The sequence below is a fragment of the Chaetodon trifascialis genome, chromosome 19 (assembly GCF_039877785.1).
Source record: "Chaetodon trifascialis isolate fChaTrf1 chromosome 19, fChaTrf1.hap1, whole genome shotgun sequence".
NCBI classification, from domain to species: domain Eukaryota; kingdom Metazoa; phylum Chordata; class Actinopteri; order Chaetodontiformes; family Chaetodontidae; genus Chaetodon; species Chaetodon trifascialis.
In genome coordinates, this window is record NC_092074.1 from 23,928,190 (window position 1) to 23,948,839 (window position 20,650).

Here is a 20,650-nt window from a genome sequence, read left to right on the forward strand (position 1 = left end):
CAGTTTGAGCCGTCAGGACCACTGAGAGCAGTGGTTTCATTCATTCACGTGTGAATTCACCCAGAAACCAACGTACGAGGCCAAATCCAAAGAGCCAAAAGAGCTCTGAGAGGACGACATTCAGGTCTGTCCATACGTCCATGGCCTGTCTCCATCCACTGATCGTCCTCTCAGCCTGCTGTCCCTCCATCAGCCCACGTCGGCTCTGACTGTGGAGGCAGCTGGACATCCCGTTACTCGTCGTAGGAGACGTTAGAAGTCCTTCAGCTTCCTGTGTCTCCAGCAGATTTCCACTGCTCACTGTAAACACGTGTCTTTGAACCAGTGGTCAAATTTTCCAAGGAGACACAGTTTGGATGTGATGCCAGCTTCTCGCCTTTCAGTGAACACTCTGTACCTTGATGACCTTCTTTACGTCCTCATTGGCTCTGCCTGTCCTCCATGCACTCATCCACTCGTCCGTCCGTCCATCCAGAGGTTGTGTTGGGCTGATGTTTCCACTCTGGCATCACCAGCCGAGCGGTGCCAACCATAACAAAGCAGAGACGCTCTGGATACTGCAGGGAAACACAGCCGTGACGAACACGATAAGACGCTGCAGTCTGTTTGTGTCAGCGTGTGTGTGTGTGTGTGTGTGTGTGTGTGAGGCATGTGTGTTAGCCAACAGCTGTTGCCGATCAGTGTTGGGTTTGGCTGAAATGTCCATCGCTGGAGTCTCACAGTCCCTTTGTTGGCCAGTGGCTGTCTCAGCCTTGGACCAGGCTGATCTGTTGTCCTCTGAGTGCGCATGCGTCCGTCACTCTGCACCAGACTCCACTCTGCTTTCCTTCATTTTTACGCCTGCTGCTGGTCTCTGTAACTCTGCTGGAAATGAAGACAGAGCCGAGAAGTTCAATTCAGTTCAATCGGTGCAATTAAGGAAACCGGATTCACTGAAATAGAGACGAGCTGTCGGGTTAACGTTGAAAAGACGTGGTCGCACCAGAAAGCATCAGGGCCAATATTAAATATAAATATTTGATTGTGGAAAACAACCAGAACTACAAACATCTGCCCAGAGTTCTGTTTCCTGGACTGCACATCATTTCATCAATGAGGAGCTTTATTGAAAAGGAAAGCTAACAGCATGCTAACGGCATGCTAACTGTCAGGTAGCATGACCGTTAGCTCATTTGCTAACAGCACAGTAAGTTCACAGACTGTATTGAAAGAGCAAAAGGTTCATTTATACCGCTGACCTCTGTCTCTTCGAACTGTCACACTCCACGAGTAACAGCAGACAAACATCCAGCAGTTACTTTTAGCCTCAGACTACCAGCTAGCACAAACAATCAATCAATCAATCAATCAATCAATCAATCAATCAATCAATCAATCAATCAATCAATCAATCAATCAATCAATCAATCAATCAATCAATCAACCATTAAAAAAAACAGCTTTAATAAAAGGACATGAAGAACAACAGAGCAGACTAAAGGTGCTGGTCAGCGATGAAGTGGTGGACGTGAACAGCTCTGGACGTCTCAGCTGAGACCAGCAGCTGCCGGCGGGATAATAACTTTAATGACTCAACAATGTGCTTTCTGCTCTCCAGCAGCAGTTTTCTGGCTCTGGGGAAAACAGCATCTGTTTAATGGCCACAGTTTATGTTTCATTGGCCTGTTTGGTTATTGGCCTCCTGCTTCCAGATCTCACATGATGGAAGCATTTGTTTCACAAACGATTATGTGTTGTTGTATTCTGATCAGCGAAACGTGTCCAAGCCATCTCGCAGCGTGTGGTCATGCGGTGGACGCGTCCAGCACAAGAGGACGTGGACAATTAGCAGAGCAGCAGAAGCCTCCATGGCTGAAGACACATGAACTGTGTGAAACACAGAAAGCTGCTGACGCTGTTTAATGGACAAGTTAATCATGTGAAGCAGAATACCACACACACACACGCACGCACGCACGCACGCACGCACACACACACACGCACGCACGCACGCACACACACACACACACACACACACACACACACACAGTGGTGAAGAAAACGAGGATCTTCTCGGATGTTTGGCCGTCAACACTCTGTCAGTTTACAACAATGTCTGTCTGTGCGTCCTCCCATCTGGAGTCTGGCTGTGGTTTAACGAACCAGTGGAGGGTGACGAGTTTGGTGGGGGGGGGCACTGGGAAGCGTCATGGTTGCTTTTGATAGATGAATGGAGGTAGACCAAGCAGAGAGTGCATCTCTCTCTGGTTGTAAAGCTTCACGGATCAGCTGAGAGACACATCATCCAGTGATCGTGGCTAACATGTTAGCAAAGACGAAGATGAAGTCTGCTTCACCAGGTCTATCTCTGTTTTGATTCTGAGAACAACATCTGGGTGCTGACGCTGCTGAAATGTCCACTGTGTCCATCAGTCACATGTCCCCTGCTGAAGCAGCTCACTGTGGGTTCATCAAAGCCTTAAACTGCTGCTCACAGTCAAACTTTGAGCTGAGGAAACGTTCAGAAGCTCAACACAGCTGCAGAGTTTGGTGACTGTTTTAGCATTGTTAGCTAAGAAGAGGAGTAAGAGAGTGTAACCATGCTAGCACTTTGAGAGGCTGAGCTAAATGCTAATGCTAGCACTGAGGCTGAGCGAGCTAAATGCTAATGTCAGTGTGCTAATATGCTAACAGTGACAATGCTTCAGTGTTAGTGTTTAGCTTGTTAGCATGCTGGTATTTGCTGATTAACAGCGAACACAAAGTGACCTGCTGATAAACCACAGTCACGGCCTGCTGGTGGCGTCGGAGGATGGCTGACCGTCATTAGGACGCATCTTCTGGACTCCGTCAATGTCTGTACAGAAAGTGATGGCTGGTGGAGCTGCTAACGGGGCTAAAAGTGCTAATCAGTGAAGCTTTAAGGACGTGACTCTCAGACTTTGAGCCACAGCTGCCGTTCAGGACGAGCAGCACGTGAAACTAACGGTGCAGTTTAGGATCGGAGGCAGATTCAGCAGCAGCTTCAGCGTGTTGGTGTTTTTCTTGTTGTTTAGTTGTTGAGGATGTGGTGAAGATGGAGGTGACGCTGAGGCAGGGCGTGATGTCAGCTTCCGGTCCTGGACGCACAGGGAGAAACAGGAGGTGGGACCGGGCCCCCCCTCGGCTGGCGGCTGGTCTGTGGTCTTGGACGTGAAAACAGAGTCCAATGAAAGGACGTGAAGCTGATCCTCTTATAGCTTCATGGCAAAAACAGACGTGTGGTTTGAAGCTCTCGGCTGAAACAGACGCAGTCACGTCACACCCAGGCTGCTGATTGGTCGGAGGTGCCGTGCAGAAACCTCAAATGAGAGGATTTTTACTGAGGCCGATGGAGCGCTGCAGCGTTTGATTCATTTTCCAGCATCCGAACATCGACGTCCAAAAAAATCTGTTTTCAATCCTTCTGTCTCCACTTCCTGTCGTTCGACCGCACTCACCTCCACCTCCCAGCAGAAAACACACCCAACCACAGCTGCTGGAGGTAAATTAAGCAGCAGACGCAGGGCGGCTGTCCTCTAATTTCACATTTAATGTCCAAATCACAAGGCAAGATTACAGGGCGGACGCTCTCAGAGGCGTCCTGTGAGAGGAGTAACGAGGAGAGGAAGCGGGCGTGAGGCCGTCTGAAAACGTGAAGCTGTCGCCGTGTTTGTGCCCACATGAGACGTGTAACCCGAAAAACAGGAAGTCACTGGATGTTATCAGTCATCCACCTGTGCGCAGGATGTCAAACATGGAGGGGGAAAACGCTGAAACTCACATTCTGCTGATGTTTTCTGGTCACGTTTCAGCCAGAGATGAGTCGATGACGAATGTCTTCTGTCTGTGTGTGAATGATGTTCGGTCTGTTTTTCTGTTCTGACCTCAGGTGACAGAGGAGAAAGAGGGCTGAAGGGGGAGAAAGGAGACCGAGGAGACCGAGGGGAGAAAACAGGTAAGAGCTGAACAGGTGTGCTGAGCATTTCCTGTCAGCAGAACGACCAGTTCGCTTCAACAGTTTCACTCTGTGACGTCGAAGCTTCACACGGCGTCGCTCATTTCCAGCCTCAGGACAGACAAATCACACTGACCTGAGAACAGCTCAGAGTCAACACATTTCATGTTCTTCCTCATCAGCGCCGGTGATTTTTCATAGTTGAGATAAATTCTGGAGACGATCTGCTGCTGAAACGTTGTGATGTTCGCTGCAGTCACGATGAAGAAACCTGCGTGCTGCAGTAACACCAGCGCAGAGATCAGACACGCGACCAAAGCCAGCAGCGACATGAAGTCCAGATTTACGAGCTGATGACTTTATGGGCCTCAGACGTCTCTGAGCCACCTGACGTCCTGAGCAAAGCGCTGTGGGAAGTCTGAAGGCTCAGATCTGCTTCTCCTTTCAGCTAATCTCAGTTTCCCACACCGTGAACCACATGGCTCACTCACATCAAAGCATCTGAAAACCGAAACCTCAGACAGAAACCGCCAATCTGGATCCAGGTAGAGAGAAAAGACACGAGCCCCCCGAGTGTCGGGGTGGCCGTGGTTGTTCGCCACGTGATGAGCGATGGAGCGGCGTCACATCAAACGGACCTCGACCATCTGAAGGCCGTCCAGCGTCGGCTCTGTCCTCACGTCGTTTACGAGACGGCGTCTGAGGTTCCAGAGACGGACTGAGACCACATGCCGCGGGCTGAGTCTCAGTCCGGCTTATCGTTTGACGCACGATCGGATCTTTTTACACTTCAAACGGCGCAAAGCTGTGTGATCACAGAGGAGACGCTGGTCCACACATGGTGGACGTTAGCATCAGATGAAGGACGTCGTGTAGCTGAAAGGATGAGATTCTGTAGCTCGAGCAAAGACTCCAGACTGTCTTCATCTGATGGACTGAGATCCGTCCTCAGATTGGGACTGATGTCCTTCAAAGGGACAGTGAAGACACGACTTGATTCATGGAGACATTAACTGTTTAGATCTCAGCTGTGTTTTACTAACACGTTCTACTTTTTCCTCTTTAACCCTGAAATGTTTTATGTTTGTGATCATTTTGTGAGGAATGAAATGTTTGAAGTGACGACGGCGAATTTTTAAAAACATAACTTGATGTCAGATCGAGGTAAACGGAAGCAGACTGAAAGGACAAATGATGTTTGCAGGTTTCGTCAGCTCAAGCTAGCAAGCTAATTAAGCTAACATTAGCTTCGTAAGTTGGTCGTGTTACAGTCGATGCAGGCAGCTCGTCTTCACCTGTCACCCCACAAACTAATGTTAATGAGACGAGCTGCTCGGCCTGGAAGCACTCCCGTAGCTTTATGCTAGTTAGCTGCACATGCTAAAGATGGCGGCTTACGTCAGAGCAGGTAAACACACCTGAATGCATTCACAGCGTCGTCTGTTGTTCTACAGTTTGATCCTCACAGTCAGACAGTTTGACTCTTCTGTGGTCAGTCAGCCGGTGGCGTCGCCCCCTGCTGGTCATTACAAAGCGTGCAGGTTAAAGGCGATTCTGCATTGGCTTCACTTTCAGATTTTGTCTTCTTGCCTAGTTTTGAGCCGCTTGTTCACTGACCACAGAAACCAAATGAGAAACGAACAAAGAGAAAAAAAAGACAATCGAGGAGTCAGAAGAAGAGGACATGAAGCAGACGAGGACAGAAAAGGAAGTGAGTGATGGACGATGCGCTGGAACATGAACTTCAGGAAGGACCTCTTCTGAACACATGGAGTCAGTTAACGGTTGTCCTGAAGCCATTCAGTCCGTCCAGTCCAGATCCGTCCTGCCTGCCAGACAAACATTAGTAAGAGCGATCAGTCGGCGTTCTGGCCTCCTTCAGGTCCTGACAGTCCGGGGCTGCAGCTCCTCTGGCCTCTGGGGCTTCAACCACTTACGCTTGGAGCCGACTCCTCCGGTTTTCCCCGGACAGAAACGCTCATTACATCTCATGCAGCTCCCATTATTTCCCCTCTTTCACAGAAGAGGTACAAAGCTTGTTAAACTTGTTATGAAATGTCAAAGTTTGTGCTTCACGGTGAACGTTTTGTTGGCTGTGCGAGGTGGACGTCAGCGCCGTGAGACGGCGGAGGGACGTTTGTTCCTCGGCTCAGGAAAAGTCATTAACGGCATGAAGTCAGGCTCAGTAATTACTTTAAATCAGCTTTCTGAGGCTTATTTTCGACCACAGGGACGACAGCTAGATTCATTTTCTTAGGTTTTCATCCAGAAATGGAGTTTGTGGTTTTGTCAGATTTACCGCTCGTCATCTTTTTTTAACAATGCGCCTTTCACAGCGTTCACACGGCGGCGTTCGCTTCACGAGGTCGCTCCAGGTGATCCGAGGCTACGTGCAGGCGGAGGTGTGAGGGTGGAGGTGTGAGGATGGATGAGGGGTGCGTCCCCCCCATCCCGCCCTCCTGAACATCATCCAGGCTCTGATTGGTCCAGATGAGGCAGAGCTGCAGGTCTGAAGACGAGCCGCTCGTGATTCACTTCAGTTTGTTCAGTCGAAGAGATTCAACAGTCTGGACTGTCAATCAATCAGGATCAATCATCAATAATCAAACTGTTCACTGACAGCAGCGTCATGGGTTCATCTCTTCATCCTTCATGTGTTCACAAAGTGGTGAACTCGCTCCATCCTCTATGAGCGACTGAGCCTTTCATAGCCAGTCATGATCCTCTCACCTGTGACCAATCAGCCTGTTTACCTGTGGAATGATCCAAACAGGTGTTTCTGGAGTTTCCACATCTTTCAGTCTGTGAAACGTGTCGCTGCATCAGATTTTTACAGAAATCATTAAAAAACATGAAATACATCGACTTTGAGCTGATCTCAGGTCAGTTTGTGTCACAGGATCAGTGAAACACGTCGCTGTATTAAACTACAGTAGAAGTGATCTTGCGTGAGACTGTGTGGAAAGTGTTGTGCTGCATTGGACCAGAGTTTGGGACGGTGGCCCAGGAGGTTCAGTTAAGGACAGCTGAGAGCGTCCTGTTTAGAAAAGTAGGTGACTGTTATGAGAAATATGAATCGCTGTGGTGCGTCTTCGTCTTCGTGCCAGCAGAGTCTTCAGTGTTCAGTCACTGGAACAAATAGTTTGAACATCTGTTTCAGGTAATTCGGTGTTATTATTACAATTACTCGTCGTCAGAGCTCCAGCAGCATGATGCAGGCATGAGCAGCAGATATGATGGCACCATGTTATGGTGGATATTAAATTATGATGGCCGAGTGAGTGCAGAGGACTGGCCTGTTTGATTTGAGCTAAATGGTACGCTCCTAAAATTTATGATGGTCTGATGAGACTAATATCCTGTCGAGATGAAGTGTTTGGCTTCAGTCTGCAGCGCTCTGTCATCAGTCTCAGTCAGCTGTGTGTGTGTGTGTGTGTGTGTGTGTGTGCGTGCGTGTGTGTGTGTGTGTGTGTGTGTTCACCTCTCTTCTCATTTTCACTCCGTGTTCTGAAAGGTGATAAATCAGGTCAATTATATGAGTTCAGCTGCTGCATACTTTCAAGAATACGAGATGCTGCTCACACACGCAGGCACACACACACACACACACACACACACACACACACACACACACACACACACACACACACACACACAGTATTCTGATTATAATAGTACCTCTGAGCAAGGCATTCCAGCCCCTCTTTGTGTTTTAATGTTATATTTGGATGTTAAACCTCGTCAGTGAAGGTTTGATGATTCGAGGAAACACAGAAGAAGAAGAAGAAGAAGAAGAAGAAGAAGAAGAAGAAGATTCTTCTTCTTCTTTAACGTACTGGGACTGTTTTTTTGTTGTCACTCTCTTTGTGTTTTTGATGATACTAGTCCAGGAGCTGTACTCGGTGCAGGTTGAGTTGTATCAGGACAGTTTGACACTCAGTCGTGAGCTAACGTCCTTCTGTTGTTTCTCGTTATTTTCTTCTTGTTTTCCTCCAGTTTTCCTCTCGTTTTCCTCCTGTTTTCCTTCAGTTTTCCTCCTGTTTTCCTCTCGTTTTCCTCTTGTTTTCCTCTCTTTTTCCTCCTGTTTTCCTCCTGTTTTCCTCTTGTTTTCCTCCTGTTTTCCTCTTGTTTTCCTCTTGTTTTCCTCCTGTTTTCCTCCTGTTTTCCTCTCGTTTTCCTCCTGTTTTCCTTCAGTTTTCCTCCTGTTTTCCTCCTGTTTTCCTCTTGTTTTCCTCCTGTTTTCCTCTCGTTTTCCTCCTGTTTTCCTTCAGTTTTCCTCCTGTTTTCCTCCTGTTTTCCTCTTGTTTTCCTCTTGTTTTCCTCCTGTTTTCTCCGGCCAGCTTCACATTAGAGGAGAAAGAAAACAGTCAGTAATTACGTTTATTTTTCTTGTTGAAAGAATATTTCTGTCTTGTGGAAGACGTCGTGTTGAACGCAGTCCATTCATCTCGTCTGTTTTCTCATTGGTCTGATTTACTGCCCTTCATTAAACTCATAAACACTCACAAAGAAAATAATCTGCTCAGTGTGAGTTCAGAGTCGTGCCAGCGAGCGGCCGATCAAAGGGACTCGTGTTCTGTCGATGGACTCGAGCTGGTCCAACAACAGGCTTCAGGCTCTCTGCTCGCCGAGGAACGTGTGTCTGATGATGATGATGACGATGATGATGAAGAAATGTTTTATGATGCGAAGGCTCCAATAAAAAGCTTCAAAGCTTCAAGTCTGACAAACACAAACAAGCTGAACGTTGGAAACGAATGTGCCTGAACGCCTCCTCATACGTGTCGGGTCACTCGTGTGTGTGTGTGTGTGTGTGTGTGTGTGTGTTGCAGTGGAGGAGACCCTGGTGCGGCTGGTGAACGGGTCAGGTCCTCACGAGGGTCGCGTGGAGGTCTTCCACGAGCGCCGCTGGGGGACGGTGTGTGACGACGTCTGGGACAAAAAAGACGGAGACGTGGTGTGTCGGATGCTGGGATACCAAGGAGCCACGGCGGTCCACAAGACGGGACGCTTTGGACAGGGTATGAGACACTCACGCGCACACACACACACACACACACACACACACACACACGCACACGCACACACACGCACACACCAGATTTCTGCAGATTTCCTCTAAAGGAAGTCTGAAGGAGCCTGAAGGAGACGTCCTGTTCAAACACTGCTGCCGTCTGCGCAGGCGTCTGCGCAGGCGTCTGCGCTGCACCACCCAAACCATGTGACCTCACAGGCGGAGACACCAGCTGCAGCAGCACCCGTTCTGGACTGCTTCAGGTCAGACGGACGCCGGACGGTCGTGTCTCACCGTGGTCGCCTCCAGGAAACTGAGCTCATGGATGGTCCGTTCGCGGAGTAATGAACGTGGAGATCACAGCAGAGGACATCCAGCTGAAACTCGCCATGAAGGACGCTGCTGGTCTTTGCTGCTGAGCTCTGAGCTGCCGCAGGGATTAACATTAAGGTTTTACGGGGAAAGTCATGAGAGCCAGACGTCGTCAAGAAAGTCTCAGAGGTCGTATCCGTCTCGTCTCTCTCTCTCTCTCCGTTTGATTTCGGCGGCCTGACGTCAGTCAGGGTTCGGCGTTGACGACGACCTCCACACGGCAGCAGAGACGAACATCAAGGCTGAATTTAAACTTTTCAGATGAGTCACCTGCCTTTAAGAAGCGTTTCACGTTTCTTTTAACATCTTTGTCCGAGCAGAGGAGACGGGAGAAGACAGGTCTCACCAGCAGCATCACGACTGCAGTGAAGAAGAAACCAGGCCTGAAAACAGCAGAAGAAGAAGCTCCGAATCGTCATCTGATCATCTGAAGCTCAAAATGTCCTCGCTTTGTCTCTGTTGGATCTTTCTTGACCAGCTGATTTTCACACTTTGGGTTCAAACCATGAAGCGATGTCTTGATGGACACCTGTCCACATGCAGCTTCCAGTCCTGCTGTCTCCTCGTGGCGTCGGTCTGAGGTCTGTTTGGAAGCTGAATCCGACCTCTGTGACCTTTTCTGAGGTCAACGGTTGTTTCCAAGATAAAGCAGACAGTGAAAACCTGTCCAGCATCAAAGAGACACTGAGTGTCTCCAGCCTGTGTTTGACATGAAGCTTCCAGCTCGGTCTGCTGAGCTCGAGTGTCCCAGAGGAGTCGGTGGACAATGATGAGACGTCTCTAAAGACCAGAAACAACCCAGCAGAGTGTCTCTGACCTGCAGTGAGCGAGGAGACCTTCAGGAGAAGACAGTCGTCCGTGATGAGACCCAGGACTGACTGCTTGGTTTGCTTTTGTCAGCACGGCTGTAAATTTCCTCATTTTGTGTTTTAATCCCTCACGTCACCCTGAAGCTGAGTGACTCCTCTCTAAAGCGTCTCTTGGTGTCCCTGGACGTCCCACAGTGTCTTCAGTCATTCAAAACTCATTTGTGTGTCATAAATCTGGTGCGAGCGGCCCGACCAGTGTGCTGAGAGGAGCAGCTGAGCCTCAGGACGTCCTCACGCGTCCCTCGCCTGCTGCTGTGGACATGTCCGGCCTGCAGCAGGACGTCTTCATGTGAGGACTGGAGGAGGCAGACGCTCATGTTTACTGTTCAGCTTGTTTTCTTTTTCTCCTCCAGCTTAAGTCGAAGATCATCTTTCATTTTGTGTCAGTAAAACAGGTTTTATGAGTGGTTTCAGGGACAGTTTATGTCCAATGATGATTGAAAGTCCTCAAAACTCTTGTTGCTCTAAATGAACTCAAATGTGGTGAAAACACAAAACACAGCCAAGTTGTAACTGGCAGGACTGGAAGCAAACCAGTTCCCAGACATTAGTCAGCACTTTCAGGAACATATTTCAGACAAAAACACGTTCAAGTCAGAAAATCAGCACATTTGGAGATATGTGTTTTTCACTGGACAGGGAGGGTGTGAGGAATGTAATCTGAGAGTAACTGAAACTAAAGCTGAAGGATCACGTTTCCCCCCGCGCCCCCCGACGGACGTTTGCAAAGGTCCCGTCCCGTCCCGTCCCGTCCCGTCCCGTCCCGTCCCGTCCCGTCCCGTCCCGTCCCGTCCCGTCCCGTCCCGTCCCGTCAGTCCTAAACTTCATCTCGACGGCCTCGAACTTCCTGCCAGTTGTAAGAGGAAGTGAAGAGGAAGATGAAGAGTTTGCTTCAGTTCATGTCAGCGGCTGCTGGCCTGAAGCTGAACCAGTGCTTTGGATTAGACGTGCGACTGTGGATTGATCTTCACAGCTCCTCGTCTTCCTCCGCGATGTCCGTCATATCGCAGACACGCTGTCTCGTCCGTTGTCTTTGGTTCAGACGTGCGGGACGAGCGAGCGGCGGACCGTCCTCGCCTGCTGATGCTGCTCTCGCGGCCTCGTCTCGCCTTCGTCTCAGAGAGCTTCAGCTCTGAAACTCAAAGTGGATTATCAGCGTTTGAGTAAAACCACATGTTGCTCGATCTCCCTCTCGTTCCCTCACAGCTGAGTCATCTACAACTGTTGCAAAACTGGGACTTTCTGGAGCCTCCAGTGATTCTGCTTTTACAAACAGGAACTAAGGTTTACAGGAAAACAATAGTGCCAAAAGCTCCGGCTCCACAGCTGGAACTGTGTACTTTATCACCGGATACGGCAGATCTGATCCACAGCGGCGCTCTGGGAGCTCTCACTGTCTCCATGTGAAGACCGAAGCCTCGTCGCCTGAAAGCCTTTGACCTTCTGACATCAGCTGAAGCTGAAGAATCATTGGTCTGCCTCGAAGGCTCGAAGAGAGAAGAAGACGAGCTGCAGATGTTTTGCTGCTTTGGGAAAACTGGCCGTGTGTTTACGCTCATGTATACATGTGTGATTTCTGTCGTTTATGTGCTCCACGTCATGTGGGACTCACATAAAGCCGCTGATTAAACTCCGGCGCAGCCAACATGTCGGGCCTGTCGGGCTGCAGTTGCATCATTCTGACATGAAGACGAGGGAAACAAGCCTTCAGAGGAGCGAAGAGCTCTGCCGGCTGAGACAGCCAGATGGCGTTCTTTCATTGACTCCTACAATAAATGTGGACGTTTGGCTCCACGTTCATCTCTTCAATGATGAAGAAATCTCAGGAAGTGACTTTACTTCACTGCATTCCTCGTGTTTAACCGTGAGCTCCTCCAGCGTCGCCAAGGGGATCATTTCCACGAGAGCTCTGAAAATCCTGCTGGTGGGTTCAGGTTGAATTTGGTGCTTTAGTGTCTGAACGATGTCGTGTGACTGAGCGAAGCAGAGAAAATCTGAATGCAAAGACAAGAAAGCTGAATATTAAACAGAACTTTAAGTGAATAATGTGAAAATATAAAAGAGGTGCAGTGTTTACAGTAAGAGGATGGAATAGTGTTGTTGATGGTGGTGATGTGTGTCGCCTTCAGGCAGCACCTGCAGACAGGACTCAGGGCTGAAAAACACTCTGCTCCTACAAGTTTAAATCAGACATGAGACGGAGCTGAGAGTCCACGCAGAGCGGGGACGTTCTGACTGTTCTTGTCCTCCTGTCTGCAGGTACGGGGCTGATCTGGATGGACGACGTGGCCTGTGCGGGGACTGAAGATACCATCCATCAGTGTAAGTTTCCCGGCTGGGGCAAAACCAACTGCGGCCACGTGGAGGACGCCGGCGTGACCTGCGCCACCTAAACCTGTCCGGACCCGCCGCCGCCGCCAAGCGTCTTCCTCAGAAAGGTCTGGAACGTGACCCGACACCCCCGACAGTGCTGCGCATGACGTACATCTGCAGCTTTATCACAAGTTCATGGTCAAACATTTAGCCACAAGACTGAATCATGGGAGCAAAGGAAGTGCACACATTTCAGACTGCGCACAGGACGACCGCACGACGGGACTCTTCATCAGGACTTTTCATCACACTGACTTACAGAGTCTTCAGCGAAGGCCGAAGGTCAGCTTTCAGGCGGAGGATCCATCGGAGGCTCGTCCGGCGTGGGCGGAGCCTCATCTGAAAGCTTTCATTGGTCAGCTGTCGTCTCCACGCCGACGAAGACTCTGAGGACTGTGTCTTTGACGGACAGGCAGCTGCTCTTCACAGTATCATGAAGGACAGAGTGCTGCTCAGCATGCACAGTCATTATATATCATGTAGCTCCTCACAGCCAGCACTCATGATGGTCTGCAGGTCCAAAGCACTTTGAGTTCAAACTGGACGAACTGGCCGTTTGTCGTCTTCATGACTTTAAAAAATCTCCTCTGAAGTTTTTAGACACAGACGGTTAAAACCTACAAGTCTGCGGCTCCACAAAGGTCAACGTTTTAAGCATTTGATGTTTCAGCCTCTCATCAACCCAATCCCACCAACCAATCGAATCCCACCAACCAATCGAATCCCACCAACCAATCGAATCCCACCAACCAATCGAATCCCACCAACCAATCGAATCCCACCAACCAATCAAATCCCACCAACCAATCGAATCCCACCAACCAATCAAATCCCACCAACCAATCAAATCCCACCAACAATTGAATCCCACCAACCAATCAAATCCCACCAACAATCGAATGCCACCAGCCGTACCAGGACGTAGCTTCCAGTCGAGCGCGCTCTGATTAACCCCCCCGTGTTACCTGGCCAGCAGGTGCCATCACAGACAGATCAGCTGGTGATCTGGATCCAGATGTGGTTGAGAGGCGTTGGTGGAGCCCAAACCAGCGACCAATGATTTTAGACGTAATCCACATGAAAGCCCGTCCTCAGCCTCCGCTTGACCTCAACAGCCGGACGCCTTTTGACCTGCAGATCACCAAACGAGTGCTTCCTGTTCTTTGTATTTATAGAAAATGAAGAAAACATGTAACTAACAGACTGAGCGGATCGTCCGTCCCTGCAGCCGACGGATGGAGACAAGTGTGGACAGATGATCGCGGACGCCCGCCTGCACGATTTAGAGGCGGGTCTGAGTTGGGTTGTTTCAGTATTAACACACACACACACACACACACACACACACACACACACACACACACACACACACACACACACACACACACACACACACACACTCTCTCTCTCTCTCAGTGGGGTTTAATGTTTATGGCTGCTCTCAGATCCAAAGGCTGGTACCTCCCAAGTGTCCTTATTGCGTCTCCCTCTGAGCCAGCGGGACAGTAAGCGTCCTCACCCACAGCTCGTCTTAAAGTCTTTCACTGCATCTTAAAATCTGGCAAAGTGTCAAACTTCTGTCCTCTGTCGTCGACTTTCCTCTGACTCCACGTCGAAACGTGTGCGTGAAGCTTTCAGCACACCGAACGTCGTCTGACCTACTTTCCCTCAGAGTGAAGCTGCACACATGATGTCCATTTAGAGTCTGAGGACGCGAGGGCGGAGGGAAGTGTTGGACACGGCTCGGAGTTTTGAGGCAGCGCAGCCAGAAATGACTTTTCTCAGCTCGTGTTGAAGCGCGTTGGTGTTTGTGGTCCAAACCGCCGCTCCGCCGCAGAAGAGGACACATCAGAGGACAGAGGACAGACGGAACGAGGTGAGAAACCAGATGCAGCAGACGATGTCTCAGAGGAGGCTTGTGGGTGAAGCAGCTGGACGGCCTCGTTACAGGAAGCTGCGACCGTTGAGTTTGTCTGTTTGAGTGAATGAATGAATGGATTCCAAACAGGCCGAGCAGGAAGCTTCTGATTCATGTGTTCATAAGGTTTGAACTGTTTCAGAGAAGCAATAATCCTCCTCAGCGTCTCTCACTCTGTCAGGACGCAACGACACCGACGCCTTTCTGCCTCCTCCTGCCTCTAATTACCAAACATGTCAGATCGATCGATGAGTCCATCGATCGATCGATGAGTCGATCAACAGTGAATTGTTGTGCACCAGAACCAAAGAGGAGTAATAACAACAATGGCGGCTGCTCTTCATCGTCGTTTGTTTTCACTGCGCTCTCAGAACCAGTGTGTTGTCATGGCTACGTGAGACCACGTCAGGTGATTGGCTGGAGAAAAGCTGATGCCCCTCCCCCACAGAGGTGTCAGAGTGTTTCTGATTTCATCCAGAAAATAATCAGCAGACGATGAAATCAATGATCAGTCTCAGCCCAAAATCACAGACACGTTTTCATGTCCTCTGACGGAGACATGGTCCAACTGCACACCTGAGTCAATCCAAACGTGTCCCTTTGAAGCATCATGACCTTTGTTAAAGGAGTAGAAGATGTTCTGTGCGTCCTCTGGCCTTTGCGCGTCCTCAGACCTCTGTGTGTCCTCAGACCTCTGTGTGTCCTCAGGCGTCTGCGCGTCCTCAGACCTCTGTGTGTCCTCAGACCTCTGTGTGTCCTCAGGCGTCTGCGCGTCCTCAGACCTCTGTGTGTCCTCAGACCTCTGTGTGTCCTCAGGCGTCTGCGCGTCCTCAGACCTCTGTGTGTCCTCAGACCTCTGTGTGTCCTCAGGCCTCTGTGTGTCCTCAGACCTCTGTGTGTCCTCAGGCGTCTGCGCGTCCTCAGACCTCTGTGTGTCCTCAGACCTCTGTGTGTCCTCAGGCCTCTGTGTGTCCTCAGACCTCTGTGTGTCCTCTGGCCTCTGTGTGTCCTCAGACCTCTGTGTGTCCTCAGACCTCTGTGTGTCCTCAGGCGTCTGCGCGTCCTCAGACCTCTGTGTGTCCTCTGGCCTCTGTGTGTCCTCAGGCCTCTGCGCGTCCTCAGACCTCTGTGCGTCCTCAGACCTCTGTGCGTCCTCAGACCTCTGTGTGTCCTCAGGTCTCACTCAAAGCTCTGCAGCCAAAGACAGCAGCAGACTGACTGAATGTCTGTCCTCTGTTTGAAGCAGAGAAGCAGACAAAATGTTACTGATTGAAATTTCTGTCAGACATTTTGTCAGAGGACAGTTTGACATTGACACAGGTGTCTCAGTGTCTCAGTGTTCGTCCCAGCAGACGCTGACGCTCATTAAAGCACTTGAACGATAAAGTATTTTGGTAGAAGAGTGGGTGGAGGTCATTGGTTGGAGTGTGGACCAATCAGCTGCAGTGAATCTTTTTTTACTCTTTCCTTACGTTAAAGATGAGTCCTCCATGTTTTTGGAGGAAACATGAGACACGATGGTGTGTCTCATCGTTTCTGGAGAAAAACATGTGTCACGTGACATTCACGTCCGCCGGCTTCAAACTCAAAGAGGTTTAACTTCAGAGAAACGTGGACTCGAGCTTCAGGTCCTGCTCGACATTAGTTCTGGGGGGTGGGGCAGGTGAAACTGGCGCAGACCAATCACGTATCAGAACCTGAAGGCCGTGGCTTAATGTGTTGTGACTGATGTGGAGTTGCAGCCTATCAGATGTCAGCGGGATTAAACTGTAGTGGCGTGACTTCCTGATTGGTTAGAGGCTCCTCTGACCTCAGATCAATGCCTGGGCACCGAGGGGTCGAATAACTGGAATACTTTGAAAATGTAAAGCAGCTTTCTGCCTTTGAAGGAGAAAACGCATTGAAACCAAGTGCACTTAACCACAGAGGCCTTCCTGTGCTGCACGTATGTACACGTCTGCTCCTCGTTACGCCGTGCCGCTCAGAGCACGCACACGTTAACAACACACATGTAAAATAAACGCCTGAATCAAACATGATATGCCAAGAACGTACTGAATAAAGAGCTTCGTGTTCACTGAAAGACGTCTGCTTCCTGTTGTGTTGATTCACCCGAGTCCAGAGTCATGAGAACGAGGAGTTCATCCGTCACCTGGAGGGCCCTGCAGGACCCCTGTGGGGCCCCTGAACCCAGCTTGACCAACACTGTGTTCAAACAGAGGGGTGGGTCCTGGTGTCCTCTGTCCTCTGGTCTGTTTTCTACATGTGAAAGTGCCTCAGAACTGATCTGAAAACAGTTTTCATGTGTGAGCGAAACGTCATCTCACATCAGCAGAGCGGCAGGAACGAAGCTGCACACACACACACACACACACACACACACACACACACACACACACACACACACACACACACACACACACACACACAGAGGACAGTTTGTCAAATCTGACTGTAAAATGTTGGTGAACCTTCCTCCTCTTGTTTTGGTGTAAATCATCATATAGAACGATGTAATTCTTCATCACGACAGTCAGCATCCTCTTCTCTCTGAGGACGTGTGACAGCAGAGGCCACAAACATGAGATCACTTCCCTTCAGGACAACGTTGTCCCCGTCCTCTGTCCACGTCCATTCATCATCAGACTGCATTCCTGCTCCTCTTCCTCATAATGAAACAGTTATCCCTCCACACAATGAGGAGCTGGAACATCTGCAGGCTGTGAGGGAGAGGAGGTCGAGGTCAGCTTCGGCGTCTGACTGAGGAAATTCCTCCAGACGTTAAAGAGAGAACAGACGCACGCTGTGAGGAAGATGAAGCGCGACTCTTCCTCCTCTGACTGCCCACATGTGACTGAGGCTTTGTGGAGTCACAGCTTCTCAGCACTTCATCACAAGGATCGCTGATACTTTCATCAATGTGGACGAAACACAGAGCTGCTAAACGAGGAAACTCTTTATTAGACTTTGTGGTTTGTGGAGATCTGAAGGTCTGAATCATTAAAAAAAGGCCTGAGATGACATTTAGAGGAAACAACGCAGAGCACAGAGAAGAAGAAGAAGAGAAGAAGAAGAAGAAGAAGAAGAATGGGGTTAAGCTGTCAGAGTTCATGCTGTTGGTGGAGGTGAAGAAACACTTAATGTTCATTGTGAAGTCAAACAGGATCTGAGTGAGGAAATATAATCATCCTGCAAACATTCAGTTCACTTTTTACTTTATTTTATTATTGTTGAACCTTTAATGCTATTTTATATTTGTCTTTCGTTTAAGATGACTGCATTAATCAGTATTTGATGCTTTACGTGTTTCATCTGTGATCGTCGATGAAATGTTTTTGCTCTTTTGCAGGAAATCCGACGACCCGGCCTTCATTTTATAACGTGACTGCCCTCCGCTGGTCAAACGCTGTATTACAACTGTGACGACTTTAAAACACATAGAAGTCTTTTCAGGGTAAACTGAGCCGTCTTTAACCCAGAGGTCATTATTCACAGTCCTTTAAGTTTCAGTTTTCAGACGAAGAAAACTTTGCGTGTCGCTCCGTTTTCCTTTCAGCTGCAAACGACATCCGTTCAGTTTGTCCCTCCGTGACTTCCGTACGCCAGCCTCATTTTGAATGTTCGGCGCGTTTAAACTGAGACGTTCAGATTTCTTGTGACGGTCAAAGAAAAAGCAGGTCGGTAATTTATGATTTATTGACTCTATGGTTAAATCAAGTGACGATAAAACAGCTGAACTCGGTCTGTCGCCACATTTACGTCACAAACTGTCAAATGCTTTAGCGTCGAAGCTAACTGACGTTCAATTAAGCTTTTCTCAGCTGAAGTTTGGTGTGCCGAGTCTCCGCCGTTAGCTGTGAGCTAAACGTCCATTAAACTGTTAGATTGGCATTTCATGTCGTCGACACTGTCACTACTTCAGCAGCTGCTAACACTGACACGATTTCTGTGTTGAATGTAAACTTTGGAGGCATTTTCTGTTACTCACGACTCGTTTGTGCCATTTGTCCTTTCAAAACGTTCATGAAACTGAGACAAAGGTGACTTCAGACGGTTTGAATCACATCAGACATCAGTTTCTTTTAAAGATATTCACTTTGAGAGAATCCGTCCAGGTAGAGGACAGACTGATTTCACCTGGCTGACAGTGCTTCCTTTACCTGTGTGGCTCAGAATGGCTTCCTCTGCCTCAAGCACCGACGAAGGCGCATTCAAGACCCCTAAAACCGTCCGAGTCCGGAGCCTTGGCAGCGGCAGCAGCGGCGGAGGGACCCCGGTCACCATCCCGGCCTCGCCCTTCATGAAGAAGCTGGGCTGTGGGACTGGAGTCAACGTGTACCTCCTGAACAGGTGTGCAGTGATGTCTGTGGGAGCTGCTGTACAGCTCACCTGCCAAGATAGTCGTTTCCTGAACACCTGTCACTTCACTGTTCATAAGATAATACACAAAACAGGCAGATAAAAACTTCAAATATCGAATGAGACCATAAATATTTGTCAAAGCTCATTGAAGATTGACGAATGAATGATATGCTTTTAATTTGAAAGGCCACGTTGAAGCTTCAGTGCGTTGGAATAAAAAGAGTTCAAATATCTGTAAGTTTGCTGAGCTGCTTAACTGTTGTTGATCAAACTAACCGCAGGGTGGGGAAGATGAACGCGTCTCCGTGGGCCGTCAAGAAGATCTACAGGAAGTGTGCTGCCAAGCAGATGGCGGTTTACCAGAAGCGGCTGAATGAGGAGGCGAAGGTCCTGCAGGGCATCAATCATCCCAACATTGTCGGTAAGACGTGACGCCGACTGACGCAGCACCTCACAGGAAGCAGAACTTGATTTTGGAGCTTCGTGCTTCTTCGTAAACGCTGAAAGATGTTTTAAGCATCGTCCTGTTTGAAGTGTGAAGTTAAACGCTCTCGTCCAGCGTCCTTCCTTTCTTCTTCTTCTTCTTCTGTCACGAAGGCTTTCGCGCCTTCACCAGAGCTCACGATGGCTCACAGTGTCTGGCCATGGAGTACGGAGGAGAGCAGTCCCTGAACGACCTGATCGAGAGGCGGCGGGAGGCCGGCCTCAAAGCCTTCCCCGCCGACCGCATCCAGAAGGTCGCTCTGCACGTCGCTCGCGGCCTTCAGGTGAGTCGTGGACCAGGTGAGACGTGGACCAGGTGAGACGTGGACCAGGTGAGACCGGACTGTGAACTTTGACCCTCCTGCTCGATCACTCGTCTGTGTTTCCGTCTGCAGTATCTTCACAACGAGAAGAAGCTGCTGCACGGCGACATGAAGTCCTGTAACGTCGTCATCAGAGGCGACTTCGAGGCGGTGAAGATCTGCGACGTCGGCGCGTCTCTGCAGCTGGACGAGAACATGAGAGGTAACACGGCGTGTGGTCAGACTGGGCTGATCCTTCTCGCACCTTCACGTCGCATCATGAGACCATCAGAGACTGTCTCTGTGCTCAAAGTGTCCTCGTCTGTCCTCAGTGTCGGACCCGGAGGCGGAGTACATCGGCACCGAGCCGTGGAAACCAAAGGAAGCCCTGGTGGAGGGCGGGGACATCACGGACAAGGCGGACGTGTTCGCCTTCGGTCTGACTCTTTGGGAGATGATGACGCTCGCCATGCCTCACCTGGACATGCTGGAGGACGACGAGGACGACGAAGGTGACGCTTAGGCTGCTGCAGCTCATTTGGGTTTGAGCAGAACAGTCAGATCCAGCAGCGTAAACGGCCTCAGAGGGGCGCCGCTCAGCCTTGTTTAAAGTCTACCCAGCGAGCGTAAGGAGGATTAATGTGTGTGTGTGTGTGTGTGTTTCAGACGACTCATTTGAGGACACCTTTGACGAGGACGCCTTCTACGAGAAGCTGGGGACGAGGCCGCCGCTGGACGCAGACGCTCTGGGCGGCTCGTACCGGAGGATGGTGGAGCTGTTCTACCTGTGCACCGAGGAAGACCCCAAGAGGAGACCCTCGGCCAATCAGATCGTCCAGGCTCTAGAGAGCAACGCCCAGCTGGACAGAGCGTCCAGCGAGGTGATCGTCATTGACTGACCGGTCGTCTTCGTCTGTCCTCTGCAGCACGTCTGTCTCTTTTCTGTCTCTGTGATTTAACTGTCTGTCACGTTTTCTGCTCTGATTAAATGAAATGAAGGTG

General features: G+C 49.7%; 2 protein-coding genes across 2 annotated transcripts in view; both read left to right on the top strand.

Annotated features, from left to right (window-relative positions):
- The window catches only part of scara5 (scavenger receptor class A, member 5 (putative)), a 45,029-nt gene extending 31,958 nt beyond the window's left edge, over positions 1 to 13,071 (top strand). The window contains exons 10-12 of the mRNA XM_070987422.1: positions 3,890 to 3,955; positions 8,788 to 8,976; positions 12,470 to 13,071. Of these exons, the coding sequence (XP_070843523.1) occupies positions 3,890 to 3,955; positions 8,788 to 8,976; positions 12,470 to 12,603 (389 nt within the window). The 3' untranslated portion in view covers positions 12,604 to 13,071. The remainder of the gene's footprint in view (positions 1 to 3,889; positions 3,956 to 8,787; positions 8,977 to 12,469) is intronic.
- Positions 13,072 to 18,111: 5,040 nt separating this feature from the next.
- On the top strand, positions 18,112 to 20,650 carry pbk (PDZ binding kinase). Its single transcript, XM_070987580.1, has 7 exons — positions 18,112 to 18,178; positions 18,675 to 18,851; positions 19,145 to 19,284; positions 19,461 to 19,630; positions 19,742 to 19,871; positions 19,981 to 20,160; positions 20,315 to 20,650. Exons 2-7 carry the CDS (start codon positions 18,676 to 18,678, stop codon positions 20,545 to 20,547), a joined length of 1,029 nt encoding a protein of 342 aa, XP_070843681.1. The 5' UTR covers positions 18,112 to 18,178; position 18,675; the 3' UTR covers positions 20,548 to 20,650.

Excerpts from the sequence above, each read along its gene's own strand:
- pbk (XM_070987580.1), top strand. The coding sequence starts at position 18,676 with ATGGCTTCCTCTGCCTCAAGCACCGACGAAGGCGCATTCAAGACCCCT. Across the intron at positions 18,852-19,144 it reads AACGTGTACCTCCTGAACAG|GGTGGGGAAGATGAACGCGT; the intron begins GTGTGCAGTGAT and ends AACTAACCGCAG. Across the intron at positions 20,161-20,314 it reads GGACGACGAGGACGACGAAG|ACGACTCATTTGAGGACACC; the intron begins GTGACGCTTAGG and ends TGTGTGTTTCAG.